This window comes from Cervus elaphus, chromosome 28 (assembly GCF_910594005.1).
Source record: "Cervus elaphus chromosome 28, mCerEla1.1, whole genome shotgun sequence".
Classification (NCBI taxonomy): domain Eukaryota; kingdom Metazoa; phylum Chordata; class Mammalia; order Artiodactyla; family Cervidae; genus Cervus; species Cervus elaphus.
Window position 1 is genome coordinate 45,514,136 of NC_057842.1, and position 22,367 is coordinate 45,536,502.

The 22,367-nt window shown below is 37.9% G+C and overlaps 1 protein-coding gene across 5 annotated transcripts in view; it reads left to right on the forward strand.

Moving 5' to 3' along the window:
- The window catches only part of ATG5 (autophagy related 5), a 116,206-nt gene that overhangs the window by 55,011 nt on the left and 38,828 nt on the right, over positions 1 to 22,367 (forward strand). For all 5 annotated transcript variants that reach the window (XM_043889959.1, XM_043889957.1, XM_043889956.1 and 2 more), the window contains one exon: positions 12,870 to 12,964. In XM_043889959.1, the coding sequence (XP_043745894.1) occupies positions 12,870 to 12,964 (95 nt within the window). The remainder of the gene's footprint in view (positions 1 to 12,869; positions 12,965 to 22,367) is intronic.

The following is a 22,367-nucleotide window of genomic DNA, read 5'->3' on the forward strand; positions in this document are numbered from 1 at the left end:
CATGCTTGAATTTTCCAGTTTTAGTCATTATTATCCTTGTCTGCTTTTAAGAAGTAGTTCCTAATTGAGTGATGCTTTCAATTTTATCATGTTGAATTTTTTTTCCTCGTTCTCATTGAAAAATAATGCCTTAATGTACATGTTAAGTGGAAGTTGCATTTGACTCTCTGAGACCCCATGGACTACAGTCCATGGAATTCTCCAGGCCAGGAATACTGCAGTGGACAGCCTTTCCCTTCTCCCAGGGATCGAACCCAGGTCTCCCACATTGCAGGCAGATTCTTTACCAACTGAGCTACAAGGGAAACCCAAGAATACTGCAGTGGATAGCCTATCTCTTCTCCAGCAGATCTTCCCGAGCCAGGAATCGAACCGGGGTCTCCTGCATTGCAGGCGGATTCTTTACCAACTGAGCTATGAGGGAAGCCCCTCGTACATGTTGAAGTAAATATTAAATATTTATTTCTGCAGCAGCTGCTGCTAAGTTCAGTTTGTAATCTGTAACTATCAAAGATGAAATTTGGCTAACTATTATACCTGGCACTACCCATGAATTTTGAAGTACAGGACTCAGGAGTTTTTGATAATATGAACATTCTATTCATTAATAGTTTCTCAGATTCCTGTTAATCATGTGTCATTGGATTGACTCAGCCTTGAGTTTTAACAAACAAATAGTGCTTTTATTTATAGAAATGTAACTGAAAGTTTTCTGTGATATGGTAGCATCTCTGAGTCTACTGGCCCAGTGACCTCAAGCCTTTCATTTGCCTGCTTTGAGCCCCAGTTTCCCTCAGTAAGTTGCTTTGAAAGCATAAAATCCATTTAGGGTTTTAAAAGAACAGTTAAATTCTGTTTAGGTATGTTATTAATAAATATGATCTCTGAGGTTCTGCTATAATAAGAACCTGTGACTTTTCACTCTAGCATCACTTGAGTTGTTTTCCACTTCTTTAACAGCCTAACTTCTGACATGCTTTTTACTTAAGCATCTCTCACTTGGTCATCTAAATTAGAAAAGAAGAGGGTGGGGGGGATTTGAACCATCAAGCACTACTAATACACAATAAAAGACCAGTCAGACAGTCAGACCTATTAGAAATTGTGATAACTTTATGTACGTCAGTGACTTCCCCCCTACATATTAAGTGAAGGGGAAGATTCTCTGTACTTGTTTTATCTTTTGTTTTTATTCTCTACATCTCCCAGTACTCAATTAGGTACATAATAGGAGTAAATAAACACTTTGATAGATTTAACTCAACACACATCCTACAAAGTAAAAACTTGATTGAGTACACTGTTACTTCTATCAGTTGTTTTCTTTTTCCTTTTCTCTTTCTTGCCTAGAGTTAAACTAGAGATTCATAATATGAACTACTTGCAAGCTGGGGGCTTTTTTTTTTTCTTTTTTAACTAGTATTTTTTGCGGTGGATCTTCCTTGCTGTTGGGGCTTTCTTTAGTTCTGGTGTTCTTTGAGGTGCATGGGTTTCTTACTGCGGTGGCTTCTCCTGTTGCAGAGCGTGGGCTCCAGGCCTGTGGGCTTCAGTAATTGCAGCACAGAGGCTCAGTAGTTGGGGGCCCTGGGCTTAGTTGCCTCACCGCATGTGGAATCTTCCCCTGTCTCCTGCATTGAGGGGCGGATTCTTATCCACTGTACCACCAGGGAAGTCCCGGGACTTCTTTTAAAAAGAGATTTTTCATATTGCTGCCTTGGACAAATGTAATGGATTTGAAATAGAACAGAATTTACCTGGAATTATATTACATTTACTAAATTTCTGTGATGTCCCAGGCCTGGATATACATTCTTAGTGATTCTTCACAAGAATTAGATAAACACGATCAACTTTTAAAATGAGAAAATGAGCTTACAGAGCTAGTAAGGAATGGGACCAGGATTTGATCCTAGATCTTTCATTCCAAAAGTCAATGTTTTTCCTGTTACATCTGGAGGCTGTTAACTCTGGCTGCATATTAGAATCATCTGGGAGTTTACAATAAGTACAGTTTCAGGGATTCTGGAGTGAGACCTTGATATTAGTATTTTTTCAAAAGCTGCTCGAGTGATTCAAGTGGGCCGCTAAAAATGAGAGTTGTTGCATTGTATATTGCATCCCCAGTGACCACTGGTGCCCCCCCCACCTTTTCAATCTTTCCTTATTTGTCTGTGAGTAATCATTAAATAAAATTTTCTCATTTACAGTTTCTTATCAGAAGCATGAGGAATTTGTGTTAGCATAAAGATAGAATATCCTGCGTAATAGACTTTACAAAAATATAGTGAGTATAATGTAGTATCTTTACTCTGTTGGTCTTTCAAAAATCAAAATAGATTTTTATTTTTGTCTTACGATTTTGGAGTGCTCTGATGAAGTGAAAATGGGCTTGGTAACAAGTTAAAGTTGTTTCTGGCTGTCTCAACTTGGGAAGTGATAAACTGTGATTCAACCTGAGAGAAAAAATACTTTCTCAGTTTATAGTCGTTTTGAAAGGTAATCTGTTTAAAAATTTATAGGTGATTTATGCAGGTGTACATTTCATTAATTAGTCTTGGCCTACCACTGTGCTATAGCTCTGTAAATCTCTTTTTGGAAAACAAGCTACTTTAAAAATTGTCATTTAGAGTCAGTGAAGACTTGAATTTAATTGAAGGTCATTCTTCCATTTTTTAATTTTGAATCCTTTTTATGTTGTTACTGGCCCTGTTTGGAAATAAGTTTGAAGTAAATGTTTCTTAATAAGTTAGAATACAGTAATTGAATTATGTCTGTTAAAAATAGTCAGTTACTGGGATTGTTTTGGAAGACATTTAAGATGATGTAACTTGCAGTTATGGTTTACTGATTGATGATGTTGAAATTAAAATTTACAGCTCTGACTTTTTCAATACTTAGTAAGATTAGTTTCTTGTTTTTTTTTTTTTTTCTTAAGTTTCCAACAATATTTTTTAAACCATTTATAAAGTAACTAGTTTGGACTGGCTCCATTTGTAGACCTGTGCTATAAAGTATATAACTGTGAGCCTCTCATCTACCTAGATTAACAAGAAACCTCTTTTTTTTTTCCCATCATGCTTAATCTCCTCTCCCCTAACATTTTAAGACTTGTTAGGAGAGAGGGGGATTGAGAAGGAATGGTTATTAGATGGTAAAGTTAGGAGAGGTGGAATTCATGCCAGCCTGCCAAGACTGGAGGACCACTTGGATGTTCTTGGACCACCTTTCCTGCTCCCACCACTGTTTCATGATATGGCTGGAGATTGATGCATTGAAAATTGATGGCAGGTAAATGGCAATTAAGTTGTTCCCACAGAGTGAAAAGATAGGGCCTTACAGGGTAGTTGAAAGGGTTGGAGGGAGCGAAGGGGCTATAAAAGGAATCCAGTGTTGTAAAGGGTTACAGCTGGATTGCATTATGGCGCTGACTCTCCCCACCGTGACTAGCAAAGGCCCTCAGTTGCATAACTTACGGGAGGCAACATTCACATAGAATTTCATGTGAATGTTGCAGACTCCGTGGTTGTGAGCCAGGCTGAACACTCCAACAATCTTGTGATGATGGGGTTTTGGCAGAACCACTTTTTCATACTGGTTTTGACCCTTCACTTACCTTGTTACTGAATCTGTGTGTAGAGGCTTGGCGTCTTCTCTTGTTGAGAAGCCTAAGAGACAAAATGCTTAGGGTAGCACTGACTTTGTGCCAAGTACCGTTCTCGGTATTTGGTACATATGGATTCATTATTCCTTCCAGTGACTCTACAAATACTATTAATAATATCTTGATTTTACAAATGAAGACATTGATACACAAGTTTTAAAGTGTTGCTCAACTCACCCAGCTATTAAGTGGCAGAGCCAGAAAGCAGACCCAGGCAGTGTGGCTCCGCGGCGTCTGCTTGCCCATTGTGCTCTGCTGCGTTTGCGATGCCTTTTTTGCTGCTCCACATTATCAAAGTCAGTCATGTGTTTAGTTGTTTAATCATTGAACAAACATTCATCGAGCATGTACTTTGTGCCAGGCGTTTTCTAGGGCTGAAGACAAAGGCCTTGCCCTCATAGAACTTATATTTTAGTTGGGAGACAGAGACATGTTTAGAAGAAAATAAATACTTCAGCTAGAATTATAAGGAAAGCCTTCCCTGAGGGGGCGACACTTCCATGGAGACTTGAATGGTGAGAAAGAAGCAGCTCTGTGAAGATGAGGAAAGTGAGGATTCCAAGCCTCTGACTGTGACATGGGAAGAAGCTTGGTGCTTTCTGGAGACAGAAAGGTAGCATGATCTCGGGCTTTAGTGAGTAAGCAGATTGGTAGACAGTGAGGTCTCAGAGAGATGCAGAAACCGTTGTATTCCAAGGGGGTGGGAGGGGGCTGAAAGGAACCTGCTTCCTGGGCAGGAAGTATTTTATCCACAGCGACGTGTTGGTTGCTTGTATGCAGTTCTGAGTGGGGTGCGGTCTGCCCCATTCATAGCCAGTAAGGAGATGCAATGGATTTTTTCTTTTTAATGACGATTCTAGTACTTAGCTTCAAATAATCATACTGTTGAAGTATATTACAAAGCATTATTCCTTATGGTCCCTTAGAAAAATGTTTGGAAATTTATTCATTCATGACATGATTTGATTTGTATGAAAAGCGCCTTCTGGATCTGTTTTGGGGATGCAGGTAGAAGAGCGGAGACCAGATAGGAGGCTGTCACAGTGGTTCCGATGAGAGACGATAGTGGTTTAGGTGAAAGTTGTCGCAATGAATATAGAGAGGATTACACTGTCAAAATATATATTGATTCCTCTCCTGATGCCAGTTTTCTAGACTGAGAGTTATAGCATCTTTATTCCAAGAGTCAGTCCCAGGAATTGGCTTTTTTAAAATAGCACTTCTTTTTTAGGGCAAAAGGGTATGGTAGTCCCTCCTTATTCATGGTTTTGTTTTCACAGTTTCAGTTTCCTGTGGGCATACATGGTCTGAAAATATTAAATGAAAAATTCCAGAAATAAACTATTCATCAGTTTTAAGTTGTATGCTGTCCTGAGCAGCATGATGTAGTCTCACTCTGTCTGACTTCAGCATGTGAAGTATAAGGGATGGTTCCAGCGTATCCACACTATGTTCTACCCTCCCACGAGTCTCATAGTATCTGTCACAGTTATCACATCAACATTGGGATTCCAGTACTTCTGTTCAGGTAACTCTTTTTTCACTTAATGATGGTCCCAAATTGTTAGTGATGCTGGCAACTAGATGGTCTCTTACTGTGCCTAATTTATAAATTAATCTTTATTATGAGTGTATGTACAGGAAAAAAGCATAGTACGTATGGGACTCATGGATACGTAGTGATGTCCACCGTTTCAGGTGTCCACTGAGGTCTTGGGACATATCCCCAGTGGAGAAGGGGAGACTACTATAAATGTCTTCTCTCAGTTTATTCTGAGACAGTGAGAAGCCAGGTCAAAAATTTCCTCAGATTCAGATTCTATTGCTCTTTTGATTAGCTCCAACAACAGATTCCCCAGAGTACAATCCTGCTTCCAAGATGAGTGTTTATGAACAGAATTAAGTGCTGGCCTTAAGGATTGTTTCTCCTCTCAGCCTTATTACAGAGGCCAGCCTGCTTCTGTCTTCAGGATGAATTTTCAGGGGTCCTTGAAGTTTTCAAGGCTTCTTTGTTTTGATTAGGACCTCCCCGCCAGATATAGCTCAGTAACTTAAAGCCTCAAACAGAAGGGCTCATGGAAATGTGTGGGTGTGGCTCTGTTGAGCAGCATCTGAGCACCAGTGGACGTGCTGCGGTGTGTAGATGCTCCCTCCCTGGATCAGCCTGTCAGTTCAGTTCAATAGCTCAGTCATATCTGACTCTGCAGCCCTGTGGACTGCAGCACGCCAGGCCTCCCTGTCCATCACCAACTCCCGGAGCCTGCTCAGACTCATGTCCATCGAGGCATTGATGCCATCAGTTGGTCAGCCTGACTGTCCTGTTAATATGTGACTCAGAGGACAAATGAGTTTGAGGATAACACACATGGGTTTTTTTGCCCTCTGATTTTTTTTTCACAAAGATGTTCACTATATTACAGTGTGAAGGAACTGGGCTTCCCTGGTGGCTCAGACGGTAAAGAATGCACCTGGCAATGCAGGAGACCTGAGTTTGATCCCTGGGTCAGGAAAATCCCCTGGAGAATGGAATGGCAACCCATTCCAATATTCTTGCCTGGAAAATCCCCGTGGACAGAGGAGCCTGGCGGGCTGTAGTCCATGGGGTCACAAAGAGTCAGATACGACTGAGCAACTAACACACACACACACACACACACACACGTGAAGAAATAGATCTATACTTGGATATGCTTTCTGTTGCAAAGCTTGAAAGCCTCTGGTCAAAACACTGCATCTATCACATGGCTGCTTGTAGTATTGATTTGAATAATACTGTTGATAAATCCATAATTTTCTGAGGAATGGGTTCCCTTCAGCAGTAATTTTCAGCCATTTGCTTTTCTCTTCCAAGAAAAGCTCAAAGCCTGTGTTTTATGAGCTGTCAAGATCTGACACTTAGTTAGGGTGCTATAAATCTATTCTTTTTGACATCACAGACTTGCAGGAAGTGGAATGGTATGCATGTGGGGGCCATTTCAGCCCTTCCCTATGGTTCTGTCCAAGCCAGCAATACCACAGTGCTGAAAGGAGGCTGGGGTGCCATCCTTCAGAGGACCTCCATGTCTCCCATGGGATCTTGTAAACAAATAGGTTATTTGTACCATTTGAATATTAAAAAGTTATTTGCCTTGAGTTCTTAATAAAGCTTAAGTGGAAAAACAGATACATCCTTTAAAATTGCCACTTTTTTCTGCAGCCTTTTCCCTGTAAGGAATGAAGAACACAAATAAATCAATTTATTTCTGTGCTGCTTAGGAAGATCTTGGTTTAAAATTGTTTCTCTGGATTTTTAAAAATTTCCAAGACCAAAATAAAAGCTTAATTCATTAGCGAGTGAAAAAAAAAATTGGTTGCCACCAGAGTTCTGAGAAATCCTATTTTTAATATCTTTTAAAAAAAGTGGATTGACTTTCTATAGCACAGGCCTTCAATTTTGTGATTGTCGATTGGATAGCTATCCTAAAGGATTGTTAAAAATACAGAAGCCAACTTAGCAGTCATATTCGTAATAACTCGGGTGAGAAGTGTATTAAGTTATCTTCTTTTCCGTTTTTCTTTGGATAAGCTAAGTGACTGCTAGTTTTAATTTTCTTCTGTCAATACTTAGTTGTTTGTTTTGTTTTAGAATTAGAACTCATTTGAAAACTCTTGAAATAGATGCACATTTACCTAAATTTACAGTTTAAAACATGAGTAGCTGAAGACCACCGAGCCTCTTTCACTTGTAGGTTCTGTTTTCATGGCAATAACTCAGTTCCAGTATTCAAAGTACTGCTTGGTAACAAATTAATATGCACTTGATTCATTAACATGTAGGAAATTAACAGTACATCCTTGCTCCAACTTTATTTAATTATTGGCTAGGGGTTAGAAGAGATCCTACTGTTACAAAACCCAGTGTGAAAGACATTTGGTTATACACTTAAACTCAGCACTGATTTTCTGTTAATTTCTTTCTATTTGTGTCTTTCCTGTTAATAACTTTGACTTAGAAAAGTTAGATTATTTTTGGTTAGAATGTTTTTGATGTTACCGAGGAAATGCTAATCTTATGTAAGAACATATTATGTTTATAAGACAAGTAATCTAATATAAATTAATACAGATCCTTTATTATGTCTTTATTCCTTTTGAACATAGTTATATCAGACTAGGTTCAGTCAGGAGATAGAAACCACACAAAGGGTTGAATAGATTGTTTTATATGTAGAATTATTACACTCTGATAAAAGAGTGACAGGATATATAAGAAAATCAGACCTGGTACCCTAGGGCTAAAGAGGAAGTTCACACTTCCCAGGAGCCCCTTCCCAGGACTGGGTTTTGATATCATTGGAGAAGGTATATTCCAGCACATTGGATTAGTAGAAAAAGTCTCTGTTTTGCCAGGCTGAAGCAGGCCTGCAGTTGCTGGGAAATCAGGAAAACCTGGAGTGTGGGCCACCAGCAGCAAGTGGCACGGGCAAGCAGAGGGAATGGCAGCTCTGGGAAGCTGTAGGTCAGGCACCCACATGGGCCTGCAGAGGAAAGCAGGGCACTGTTAGGGGACTGCGGTGTGCAGAGGCAGGCAGGAGCCGCTTTCTCCTGCAGTGTCCTTCCAGTACTCTACTGAGAAAGTTTAATGTGATTGTCAAGGTAGCGTGTGTGTTTGTCACTTGGTCATGTCCGACTCTATGCCACTCCGTGGACTATAGCCCACCAGGCTCCTCTGTTCATGGAGTTCTCCAGGTAAGAATACTCGAGTGGGTTGCCATGCCCTTCTCCAGGGGATCTTCCTGACCCATGGTTCCAACCTAGAGATACTTAAAGAAATTGTGTTCATTATGCCATGTATATATTGAAAGCCAGATTTGGAGCTGAGAGTCAGTAAATTGATAATGTGCATAGTAATGTCTCTTTTTCCAGTTTACTTTTTTGCGATATAGGTATGTGAAAGCTTTTTACTATTTTTCTGTACTTCTTATTTGTGTTTGCTTTCCTCCTGTTGACATTTTGAGTCAGATAATTCTTGGCTGTGGAAGCTGTCCTATGCATTATAGTATCTTTAGCAGCATCCGTGTCCTTCACCCACTAGATGTTAGTAACACGCACATATATTGGTGACATCCAAAAATATCCCCAGACCCAAGGGAAGCAAAATCTTCCCTGCTTAAGGATCCCTCCTTTAGCTCATTTCCCCCTCTCTATTAGAAACAGTATATATCTTTCATTAATAAAGATTTGCTTGTGGTTCTTAAATGTTTTATTTTAATAAGAAGGTTGTCTTAAATAATTACAAAATTTTATTTTTAGAAAAGTTATTAGAACTATTTAGTCTGACTGTCTTTATTTCATCTGTAAGTGAATTATGGCAGAGTTTTCAGTTGGTTTATTTCTAGTCACCTCGCTGGAAAAGGTCAGTTTTCATCCCAGTCCCAAAAAAAAGGCAATGCCAAACAATGCTCAAACTACCACACAATTGCACTTATCTCACACGCTAGTAAAGTAATGCTTAAAATTCTCCAAGCCAGGTTTCAACAGTATGTGAACCGTGGACTTCCAGATGTTCAAGCTGGATTTAGAAAAGGCAGAGGAACCAGAGATCAAATTGCCAACATTCGTTGGATCATTGAAAAAGCAAGAGAGTTCCAGAAAAACATCTATTTCTGCTTTATTGACTATAGCAAAGCCTTTGACTGTGTGGATCACAATACACTGTGGAAAATTCTGAAAGAGATGGGAATACCAGAGCACCTGACCTGCCTCCTGAGAAATCTGTATGTAGGTCAGGAAGCAACAGTTAGAATTGGACATGGGACAACAGACTAGTTCCAAATAGGAAAAGGAGTATGTCAAGGCTATATATTGTCACCCTGCTTATTTAACTTCTGTGCAGAGTACATCATGAGAAACGCTGGGCTGGATGAAGCACAAGGTGGAATCAAGATTGCCAGGAGAAATAATCTCAGATCTGCAGATGACACCACCCGAATGGCGGAAAGCGAAGAACTGAAGAGCCTCTTGATAAAAGTGAAAGAGGAGAGTGAAAAAGTTGGCTTAAAGCTCAACATTCAGAAGACTAAGACCATGGTATCTGGTCCCATCACTTCATGGCAAATAGGTGGGAAACAGTGGGAACAGTGTCAGACTATTTTTTTGGGCTCCCAGATCACTGCACATGGTGACTGCAGCCAGGAAATTAAAAGACGCTTGCTCCTTGGAAGAAAAGTTATGACCAACCTAGACAGTTTATTAAAAAACAGAGACATTACTTTGCCAACAAAAGTCCGTCTAGTCAAAGCTATGGTTTTTCCAGTAGTCATGTATGGATGTGAGAGTTGGACTATAAAGAAAGCTGAGCACTGAAGAGGTGATGCTTTTGAACTGTGGTGTTGGAGAAGACTCTTGAGAGTCCCTTGGACTGCAAGGAGATCCAACCAGTCCATCCTAAAGGAGATCCGTCCTGAATATTCATTGGAAGGACTGATGCTGAAGCTGAAACTCCAATACTTTGGCTACCTAATGTGAAGAATTGACTCATTTGAAAAGACCGTTATGCATGGAAAGATTGAAGGCAGGAGGAGAAGGGAACGACAGAGGATGAGATGGATGGCATCACCGACTCAGTGGACATGAGTTTGAGTAAACTCTGGGAGTTGGTGATGGACAGGGAGGCCTGGCGTGTTGCAGTCCATGGGGTTGCAACGAGTCGGACACGACTGAGCGACTGAACTGAACTGAGTCACCTAGCTATTTCGTTGGAGGCCTAGGATTAGAATACAAAAATTTTTAATGAATAGTCATGTATTTAGTTCTGTTATTCATTCAAGAGCATATGTTATGCATGCACTGTAGTAGGTGCTAGAGATTTAATGATGAGGCAGTAGTAAAATTTCAGCAATGCATTAGAATCACTTCAGTTACCACATTCTTGTTTGATACTTGATAGTAGAAAGATAATTTTTAAAAGATATTGAATGAATGATTGATTCATATATGAAAGGACTGTGGTTAAAGGAGCTACTCTTAGCATTAAGATACAGTTTTGTGGTTCCAACTATTGAAACGGTTGTGGGCTTTGAATCAGAAGACCAAGAGTCTGGTTTTGGTTCTTAACGAAACTCATAACAGGCTGGACCTTAGTTGTCATCTGTGAAATTGCCCCGGACTGACTGGGTTCTAAATTCCATATGCTACCAGTTCTATTGTAGTATGAGTCTTTCCTCAGATTGGGATTAAAAATGAGACTAGAGAAGGCCTAGAGGCTGTCACAGTCATCTAGGACAGGGCTATAAGAAGAAACAAACAAATTTTGTTCTTGACGTATAACTGTGATGGCTCAAGCAGTATGAATAGATAGCCAGTAAATTGGGTTGAGATGAGTCTAGTAGTAGAGAATATGCTTTAATACAGGTTCATCTGAAATTCTGGAGTATTCATGTACTTTAAAGAGACTTAATTCTGAGATGAATTTCTATATATAAAAAATATCTTAAGGTAGAATTCTGGGTGAGTTCAAGGTGTTGAAAAAAACAACACAGAGAATGGGAAAAAATAGTTGTATATTATTTACCAGATAAGGGGCTTATATCCAGAATTCATAGAGAACTCTTATAATATTCTACAACAAAGAGATAACCCAATTAAAAAGAGGACGAAGGATTTGATAGATATTTCTCTAAAGAAAATATGTAAATGGCTGGTAAACAAATGAAAGTATACTTAGCATAATTAGTCTTTATTGTTGTTTAGTCACCAAGTTCTGTCTGACTTTTTTGTGGGCCCCATGAATTGTAGCCCATCAGACTCCTCTGTCCATGGGATTTCCCAGGCAAGAATACTTGAGTGGGTTGCTGTTTCCTTCTTTAGGGGATCTTCCAGGCCCAGGGATCAAACCTGTATCTCCTGCATTGGCAGGTGGATTTTTAACCACTGAATCACCTGGAAAGCCCATAATTAGGGAAATGGAAATCAAAACCATAAGGGGATACCACTTCACACCCACTAGAATGACTGTAATGAAGATGAACAGTAACGTGTTGGCAAGTTTGTGGACAAATCAGAACCTTCATACGTTGTTGTTGGTAGAAATGCAAAATGGTGTGGCCTCTTTGAAAAACAGTTTGGTAATTCCTCCAAGCGTAGTTACCATGCGGCACATAAACAGTTACTTTATAACTCAGCAATTCCATTCTTACGTAGTGTATGCAAGAAAATTGAAAATATGTATCCACACAAAAACTTTTATGTAAATATTCATGGTAGCATTATTCATACTAGCGAGAAAGTGAAAACAACACAAATGTCCACGAACTGATAATGGGTAAACAAAAGGTGGTATCTGCATACAACGAAATATAATTTGGTCATAAAAATGAATGAAGTTCTGATACATGCTACAACATGAATAAACCTTGAAAACATAGACCACATATTATATGATTCCATTTATATGAAATGTTTGGAGTAGAATAGAGATTAGTGATTTCCAGCAGATGAGGGGAGGGGATAATTATTAATGGATATGGGTTTCTTTTGGGAATGATGAAAATGTTCTGAAATTACATGTTAGCAACTCATTGTATTTAAAAACACTCAGTTATATATTTCAGAAGAGTGAATTTTATATAGTGTATGAATTATATAACAGTAAAGTTTGTTTTTTAAAAATCAAGCCTGACATTTTAAAAAGGAATTGTTTAATCAGTCTGAGATTAAAAGTGCAACTGACAGTTATTTCTCAAGTGTCAGTTTCACATTTCTTTCAAAGCCTGTCCTATAATCTTATGTTTTTGCTGTTTAACATGTACTGTATTTAGTGTTTTTACTTTATTTCCTTAAATAAGTTCTGGTTAAACTTTAGGTCACTGGAAGCTGTGCTTTTATAGTTTAGACGGTAGGAATAAGATCAAGGGAATCAAGACATTCATCAATCCCTGATGTTTTTTGCCGTGATACCCCAACTAGTCATAATCTGTTTAGGGTTTCTCTTATGAGAAAAAATGTCTAATAAAAATATCTAGGAAGAAGAAGCAACAATAATGTAGAAAAAATTAATTTTATATCTTGCTTCATGTTTAGTTATGGAAAGGTAAGTTTAAGAAGAAATAATATATAAATAATGCCCTTTCAGAAATTTCTATGAGAATGGATGTTTAACAGTTTTCATCTCTTTGTATGAGATATTAAATTACAATATACACCTTTAATAAATAATTTATCGTTACAGACAGATTTGACCAGTTTTGGGCCATCAATCGGAAACTCATGGAATATCCTGCAGAAGAAAATGGATTTCGTTATATCCCTTTTAGAATATACCAGGTAGGAAGTAACATCTTTAACAATACCAACTTATGAAAGCCTTGAACATCTTACTTCTTTTTTTTTTTTTTTTTTAATTTTTGTTGCCATTTTATATATGTATATATTTTTTTCATTTATTTTTATTAGTTGGAGGCTAATCACTTTACAATACCGCAGTGGGTCTTGTCATACATTGACATGAATCAGCCATGGATTTACATGTATTCCCCATCCCGATCCCCCCTCCCACCTCCCTCTCTACTCAATCCCTCTGGGTCTTCCCAGTGCACCAGGCCCGAGCACTTGTCTCATGCATCCAACCTGGGCTGGTGATCTGTTTCACTATAGATAATATACATGCTGTTCTCTCGAAACATCCCACCCTCGCCTTCTCCCATAGAGTCCAAAAGTCTGTTCTGTACATCTGTGTCTCTTTTTCTGTTTTGCATATAGGGTTATCATTACCATCTTTCTAAATTCCATATATATGTGTTTGTATGATGTAATGTTCTTTATCTTTCTGGCTTACTTCACTCTGTATAATGGGCTCCAGTTTCATCCATCTCATTATAACTCATTCAAATGAATTCTTTTTAATGGCTGAGTGATATTCCATGGTGTATATGTACCACAGCTTCCTTATCCATTCGTCTGCCGATGGGCATCTAGGTTGCTTCCATGTCCTGGCTATTATAAGCAGTGTTGCGATGAACATTGGGGTGCACGTGTCTCTTTCAGATCTGGTTTCCTCAGTGTGTATGCCCAGAAGTGGGATTGCTGGGTCATATGGCAGTTCTATTTCCAGTTTTTTAAGAAATCTCCACACTGTTTTCCATAGTGGCTGTACTAGTTTGCATTCCCACCAACAGTGTAAGAGGGTTCCCTTTTCTCCACACCCTCTCCAGCATTTATTGCTTGTAGACTTTTGGATAGCAGCCATCCTGACTGGCGTGTAATGGTACCTCATTGTGGTTTTGATTTGCATTTCTCTGATGATGAGTGATGTTGAGCATCTTTTCATGTGTTTGTTAGCCATCTGTATGTCTTCTTTGGAGAAATGTCTGTTTAGTTCTCTGGCCCATTTTTTGACTGGGTCATTTATTTTTCTGGAATTGAGCTGCAGGAGTTGCTTGTACATTTTTGAGATTAATCCTTTGTCTGTTGCTTCGTTTGCTATTATTTTCTCCCAATCTGAGGGCTGTCTTTTCACCTTGCTTATAGTTTCCTTTGTTGTGCAAAAGCTTTTAAGTTTCATTAGGTCCCATTTGTTTATTTTCGCTTTTATTTCCAATATTCTGGGAGGTGGGTCATAGAGGATCCTGCTGTGATTTATGTCGGAGAGTGTTTTGCCTATGTTCTCCTCTAGGAGTTTTGTAGTTTCTGGTCTTACATTTAGATCTTTAATCCATTTTGAGTTTATTTTTGTGTATGGTGTTAGAAAGTGTTCTAGTTTCATTCTTTTTACAAGTGGTTGATCCGTTTTCCCAGCACCACTTGTTAAAGAGGTTGTCTTTTTTCCATTGTATATCCTTGCCTCCTTTGTCAAAGATAAGGTGTCCATAGGTTCGTGGATTTATCTCTGGGCTTTCTGTTCTGTTCCATTGATCTATATTTCTGTCTTTGTGCCAGTACCATACTGTCTTGATGACTGTGGCTTTGTAGTAGAGTCTGAAGTCAGGCAGGTTGATTCCTCCAGTTCCATTCTTCTTTCTCAAGATTACTTTGGCTATTCAAGGTTTTTTGTATTTCCATACAAATTGAGAAATTATTTGTTCTAGTTCTGTGAAAAATACCGTTGGTAGCTTGATAGGGATTGCATTGAATCTATAGATTGCTTTGGGTAGAATAGCCATTTTGACAATATTGATTCTTCCAATTCATGAACACGGTATGTTTCTCCATCTAAACATCTTACTTCTTAAAACACTCTTGTCCAGTGTCTTTTATGTTTACATAGTAGCCGAATAATACTTATTAGGACTTTCTAGATCTCTTTCTTTTGGTGGCAATCACATCTGAGATTGCACTGTGAAGTATGTGACTCATATAGTCAGTCCTCACCATATAGTCAGTCCTTTTTATTTGCAGATTCTGTATTGGCAGATTAGCCTGCTTGCTGATATTTATTTGTAATCTCAGAGTCTCACTGCTCAACAGTACTACCCTGGACATGTGCAGAGTGATGAAAAATTTGATATGCCCTACGTGCACATTTCAGCCTTCTTAAACCATAATATGTGCTCTCATACCATAAACAAGTGACTTCCCAGTCTATTTAGTGCCACATTCTACACGTTTTTGTGCTTTTTATTGGTAATTTTGATGTTAAAAATGATTCCCGGGCATAGTGCTGAAATGTTGTCTTTATTCAGAAATGTACATAAAATAAGATTATGTATTGATGAGTTGAAGAACACAGGAGCAGAGACTTGCAGTAACACTTATATTCCAGTGGTTCAGTATTTGTTAATTCAGTGTTTGCAGTGACTTTATAGAACATGAGTACTGCAGATGAGAATTGACTGTATTTGTTTTAGATGATGGGTCTTCAGTGCTGTACAACAAAATAAATGGTGGCTTCTCATTACCATACCCTTTCATGGGGTTAAAAAAACTCCATGTTTCTGTAGAGTACTTGAAAACTACCATATGTTTCCTATATAGCAATACTGAGTGAATTTTTATTGAATGAATGGTAACCAGAAAGCAAGTTGCCTACTATCATGGAAAAAGCAGTTAAGAATAGAAACTATTAATAGAAATAGTATCACAGACATAGACACTCATCTAGCAGGACCTCCGTTCAAATTCAAAGAGATTGTATCATAACTTCCCTTTGTAGACATTTTTACTATCTCATAGTCTTTACTTGCAGTTGCTTCTACAGTTATTTTTTAATCTTTTATAGGGCCATCATATAAATGTGTGTTCAAAAAGGAAAGTAAACCATCCAACTGAAAACAAGTAAAAACCAAAAATCCCAATATACTTCATGAAAAGTTTTTATGACTTTAATAAGGTTGCTTCTCAATTATTAATGAAGATAATGGCAAATAGACTGTTTAGATCATAGATTAATAATATGTACAACATAAATAACATGAGAAAAATGACTGATGGAATGAAATCAGATAATGTAATTAGCCACACTCTTCTGCTTCCTTTTTTCAGAAAAATAAAATTTTAATTCTATTAGTCTTTGTTAAGCACAGATATTACACAGTGGATTTGGAAATGCCATACCTTATTTATTTATACCGTATCTTATATCATGAAGAATCTGAGGCAATTTTCAAGAATATATTTTTTACAGAAGCAAAATAGAATTAAAATCAGAGCCACTGAAGATATAAAATGGAAACTCAGTGTGAAATTATCTAAACTGTGAATAAGTGAGACCTTCAAATTTATTAAAATTTTTAAATTTATTGAAATTGACTTGTAAATTTGACCCAAAGCTTCTTTGCAGCCAGAGCAAGGGAGAAAGAAATGTGATGAGATATAAATTTTTTTCATTTTTATATATGATGAAAATTTACTAGGGTATCAGAGAAAACTAACTTTTCTTGGGTACCAATAGGAAAGAAATTTCTCACATGACCACATTTAGAGGGGACAGGGCAATATCCTTTATACCTCACCTATAGTTAGAAACACAATAATAGTTTCAGTAAAATTGCTTCCTAATGTGTCACTTAGTGAAGACTAAAGACAGTGTATATCATAAGCCATGGATCATCCACAGTATAATAAAGAATTGGTGAAGTAATTGGAAGGCAAATTTTAGGTTATTTTATGGAAGAATGCTGTTTATCAAATAAGAAGGAAAGTCACTGATGGAGCAAGGCAATTGAGGGTTGGGATAAATCAGTAAAGGTTAACCCAATGGAGGAAGAGGTTTGTAGAGACCTGTTAAGGAAAGGGACAGGAAGCAATGTTGCCGCTGGTGTGGGAGAGTCTCATTGTCGTCTGTATGGCACAGGAGAGGTAGAACAGTTCTGCACCTGTTACGTTCAACAGTGGGCAAACAGGTCAGTTCCCGTGTTTGCATAAAATAATGTGGGAAAAGGCGGCAGGAAGTCTGCGTGTTTGTATTAAGAGAAAAACTGTTTCTTATTACACGAATTGGTACTGATTGCTTAGATATTCCCTAAGAGAAACTTCCAGAGTGGTTTTATAGAACTAGAGTCAGTAATGATATGCTTTAGTTATCCCACAGAGGAAAGCCAGAATTGAGTAAGATTTTATGGACTAAGTATGTGTGGGAGACCTGGGTTCGATCCCTGGGTTGGGAATATCCCCTGGAGGAAGGCATGGCAACCCATTCCAGTATTCTTGCCTGGAGAATCCCCATGAACAGAGGAGCCTAGCGGGCTACAGTCCATGGGGTCGCAAAGAGTTGGACACAACTGAGCGACTAAGCACAACACAGCAGCAATAGTACTTCAAGTGGGTAGGATGTGTTATGTGGTCTATAAATCTCATAGGAAGAGGCTATGTCTTTACCATCACAGACATAGATATTGGTGATAAAAATACAGATTAAAAGCAGTAACGGGCTATTACAGAATTTTAAGAGTGGTCCTTATGTTTTCTGAATGGCTTTCTTCTTTCTTTCTTTCTTTCTTTTTTTTTAATGCAGGAACCCACTTTGGGGTTGAACTTTGGGTGGTGTGGATGGATGGGGACAAGTGAGGTTGACTCAGGTGGCCTGACTCTGTCTCCTAGGGTCAGTAGTTGTAGTGTCACATATTTATGGGAATTCTAAAGCACAGTGTGAAGAACTACTCTTTATCTAGACCAAGACAGGTTCAGTGATTTGTCTAGTTCTTGATCTCGCTTGCACTCTGGATACACTAATACCATCAACATGCTAGTGATATCTTCGAAGGCAAGGTTAAATTTTTTTTTTTCCTTTTTGATTCAGTGTAGTAGGATTTAGCACAGTGTTATTATGTACACTGTAAGTGCTTCACAGGTACTTAATTGAATCTTAGAGTATTAAAGCACCAAAGATTTCATAATTCTAAAGCTGAAAAAAAAAATTTGTAGTTCAAATAATCCCAAACTGAAAAAGCTAGCTGCCTTTAATAAGGATAATGCTGTAGAATAGCTGAAGAAAAAACACTTTTAGAATTAATTAAAATGGTTGGAGACTAGTAGGAGCAAGTGGAAAAGAGCTGTTGGAAGGGTTGCATGGGAAAAACAGTGCATTGTATGCACCCCTGTATTCCAGCACGGCCCTGGAAGGGAGGCCCCTGAGGCTCTGTGGGAGATGTGACGCTGACTCGTTGTGTGTCCACAGGTGCTTACTCAGTCTTGCTGGGCCTTCGTTTCCTCATCAACAAAACGAAAAGGGCGTAACTGAGTGAACTTATACATCTGGTTGGAATTGTTCTTTAAAGAAGCCATATTACAGGTTTATCTAATTGTATCAGTGACGTTCTTTTTAAAATGTTTTATACTCCTGGTTTCAGAGCAAATTTATCAGTTTTATAATAAACATAGTTCATGCCTTTATGACACTGTTCGTATGACTTTAAAATAATTTCTTAAAATGATTCATCTTGAAAATTCAGTAAATCAGTCAGCAGTCATTAATAGTTGTTTGGGACTCTTGTACCGTGAGCTCCATAGTAACATAAGGCATACCTAGAGCCTAGCAAGATACCTTATTTGTGGAATTTAGTTGAATAAAATAGAGATTCTAAAGACATTTCCAAAAAAACAGGAGCTGCAAAACTAATTTGAGATATATACCTCCCAGCACTATTGGATGGTTCGGTTCCAGCATGTGTATTTAACTATAGATTGCAAATGCTTGAAGCTCCTTTAGGGAAGGTGGGTATTACTATTACCTAACGTAGGAATTGTAGGATTACTGTTGCTAGAATAATAGTGCAGATGTACAGAATGTCGATCTTCTCTTTCACATTTACCATTCTTTTCTGGGGAAAATTATCAGATGCGTCCTTACCTCTTACTGCTATATCATAAGCACAATGATACTTAGAATGTATGTGAGAGAGAGGGAAAGAGAAAGAGAATGTGTACGTGTGGGAGAGAATGGTTTTCATAAACTTCTATAATTAGATAGAAAGTGGGAAGCTAGAGAATTCTCAAAATTTGATTGACAAAACCTGGTTGCCAGGTGGGGACTCTGTTAGGGCAGAGCTTGCTGCCTGTTCTTTACTTAGTCAAGACAGCGGCACATTTTCTTCAAACAGGTGGAGACAGAGCCTCAGGGTTTTATCGGAACTCTTTATTGACCTATGTAACTTTGCTGTTGGCTTTACCTCTATCTGGTTTGGTTTTGAACTTGATTAAAATTTTAGACATGAGATGCATAAGTGAATATAAAAATTTAGGAGTCTCAGTTTTTGCCCATTGTCTGTTTGCTGCCTCTTTCCATTTCCCTATTTTGTATTTTTGGGTCTTCGTACACGCCTTGACCAAAGGAAGATGGGATCTGCTGTTTTCCTAGATTATATGATCTAAAGATAATACCAGATTTCTCCTATTGACTCCCTTATATGTAGCTCTTTAATTTGTATGGTTGGGATAGTCCATTGATTAAGTGTAGCTTTTACTTATGTGGCATTTTGATTAATCTGCACCTTTCATTTGTTTAATATACTAATAGATCTCTGTACTAATTTGAGACCTTAAATTAGTGAGTAAATTTAAATAAAACCTGGAAATCCAGGTTTATTAATAAGACAAATGAAGGGCATAATTTCGCTAAACTTTTTTTCTTTGTAGATTTCTAACAATTCCTGTATAGCAGGGGATAAAAAGAGAAGGACAGTGAGTATGCTTGAGTGAGGTTCATTTCATCTTTGGAGGCCTCACAACTGTCTTAGGAGGTAGGGATCTTTATCTGATTTCCCACATGAGGAAGCTGAAGCTGAGGAATTATAAATGACTTGCTGAGGGGCACACATATAAAAAGTGTGAAGACTAAAATTCAGACCTAAGTGAGACTTACAAACAAAATATTGTTTTCTTCCTAAAAATTAAGTTTACAGAATTTTCAAGACATAATTATCACAGAAAGTGGAGTCCATGAAGTCCACTTTGACCAAACCTAGAAAATCTCTAACTATCAGTATTCTTTAAAGGTTGACTTTCGTGCAGATTGTTGGAAAACTTTAGTTCTTTTTCATCTGTAATTTGATTATCAGTGGGCTCAGAATGACTGTAATCCAATGACAGAATTTTAGTGGTAAAAGTAAAATAGGACCAAAAGTGGTTTGGAGATCCATTATTGACCAGAATGTGTCATTTCTGTCATTTACATAACAGTTTGGTTTGGTGTGTGTATTTCAGGTCTGTGTTCCTGAAATCCAGGTGCTTCATATTAACTAGTATTCTAGAGATGAGGTTAATGGCAGGAAGTGCCTCAGAAATGTAACTAAAATGTTATTTAGCCTAGCACATAAACAGGTGTCATTAATGAGGGTATCTGTGAAAAAGACTTGCAAACTGACTGTGATGTCCTCAGGCACTGATATTTAGGTTGTAGTGTAAAAATTAGGCACATAATTCCTATTTTTCAAGAAGCAGTGGATTTATAAGTGTTATCTGCCAGTATGATGCATGTAAGAAAAAGTTTCTCATTCTTCTAATCATTCACCACGTTCACTTGTTCACAAGTATTTGCATGCCGTGCTTGTACTGTGCACAGGGGATACAAATGGTGATTAATATGGTACCTCACCCTTTAAGGATTTATAATAAAATAATAAAGGAAATAAGTGCACAATCAAATTTTAAATCACAACTGTGATTGGTGCTGTGAAGGAGAGGTATTTAGTGTAATAAAGGCTAGTTCCGCTGAGGAGAGTTTGATCTGTTTTAGTAGGGCAGAGGAGACTTTGATGAAATGTCCTGTCTTTTGAGGATGGAATTAGGTAGGCAGAGAGTAATGCGAGGACTTTTGTAGGCAGAGAGGATGTAAGTAGGACAGCCTGTTGGTCTTGAGTACAGAGTTGGGGGCAAAATAAATACATTGCTTATTTTTCTTTTGGGTTATTTATCTTGTTATTTTACAAAAGATTATTTTTATAGATATTAACCATTTTCTAGCAAACACTGTAAAATATAATCACAACTTTAAAATTTGTCTTGATTTTTATAGTATATTTCTGTAAAAAAAAAGTTTTTAATGCGTTATATGCCCAATTATTAATATATCTTTTTCTTAGTCATATATGGATTTCTTTCTTTATTAAGAAGGCCCCTCCCCATACACCTGCAGGTTATACATAGTTTTCTTACTTAGCTTTTCTTGTAAGATTGGTTTTTAATATGTAACTCTTTAGCTCATCTGGAACTTATTTTTATGTGCTGTATGAGATACAGGCATACAGCTTTATTTTCTTCCAGGCAATAGCTAGCTGTAGTGGGTTTATTTATTATATAAACTAAGGGTGGCCAAACTTTTTTCTTTAGAGAATCAGAAAATAAATATTCTCAGCTTTGTAGAGCAGATGGTGTCTGTTGCAGTTGTACGGTCCTATAGCTTGGAAGCAACCATAGACAACGTGCAGTTGATGGGCATGGCTGTGTTCCAGTTAAATCTCTATCTCCAGAATCAGGACAGAGGCACAGTCTGGCTTGCAGGCTGTAGTGTATTGATTCCTGATATAAACTATTCTTTTCCTATTAGATAAAAGTGCCACTTCTGCTTTACATTAAAATAGCTTGACTGCAGGGATCTGGTTTTGAATTTCCTCTTCCATTCCATTGGTTTATTTGTTTATTTTTATGGCAGTATTATTTTTATTTGATTTTAATGTTCTGATATTTGCTGGGGCAATTAACCACTTAACCTTTTTTCCCAGTCTTTTCATGGTCAATAAGTGGAAATACATTTCTGTTTTAATTTTGGTAAAATTCACCTTTTTATGTCATTAAATCTTCCCACATAAGAACACAGTGCATTTTTCTTATTCAGATTTGGTTTTATGTTTTCCAGTAGGCCCTTTGTCTTTCTTTAAAATTTATTTCTAGGTGTTTTTTAGATTTTGTTTTTCTTTATTTCATTTCCATTTCTAGATATTTATTTATGGCATCCACCAAAAAAAAGAAAAAAAAAACCAAAACCCCTCTTCCCACCATTTTTGTCAGCCATTTCTTGTTCTTGCTTCATTGCATTGTTAGCATTGTGTTGCCAAGACTGTGTTAAATAACAATGTTACTAGCAGTAATCAGCCTTTCCTCCCAGCTTCTCCCTTCGGTTTGGGATCTGTAAGCTCACTGGTCCTTAGGCTCATGTCCACCCAGAGGGGAGACACTGTAGGGGTTTGTGGTTCCCCCATGTAGATCTTGCCTGCCTGCTCTCTCCAGTAGTTACTTTAGCTCAGAGAACCACTTTGTGGGTAGGAGACAGATTTGGGAATAGAAGGAAGAGAGGGAA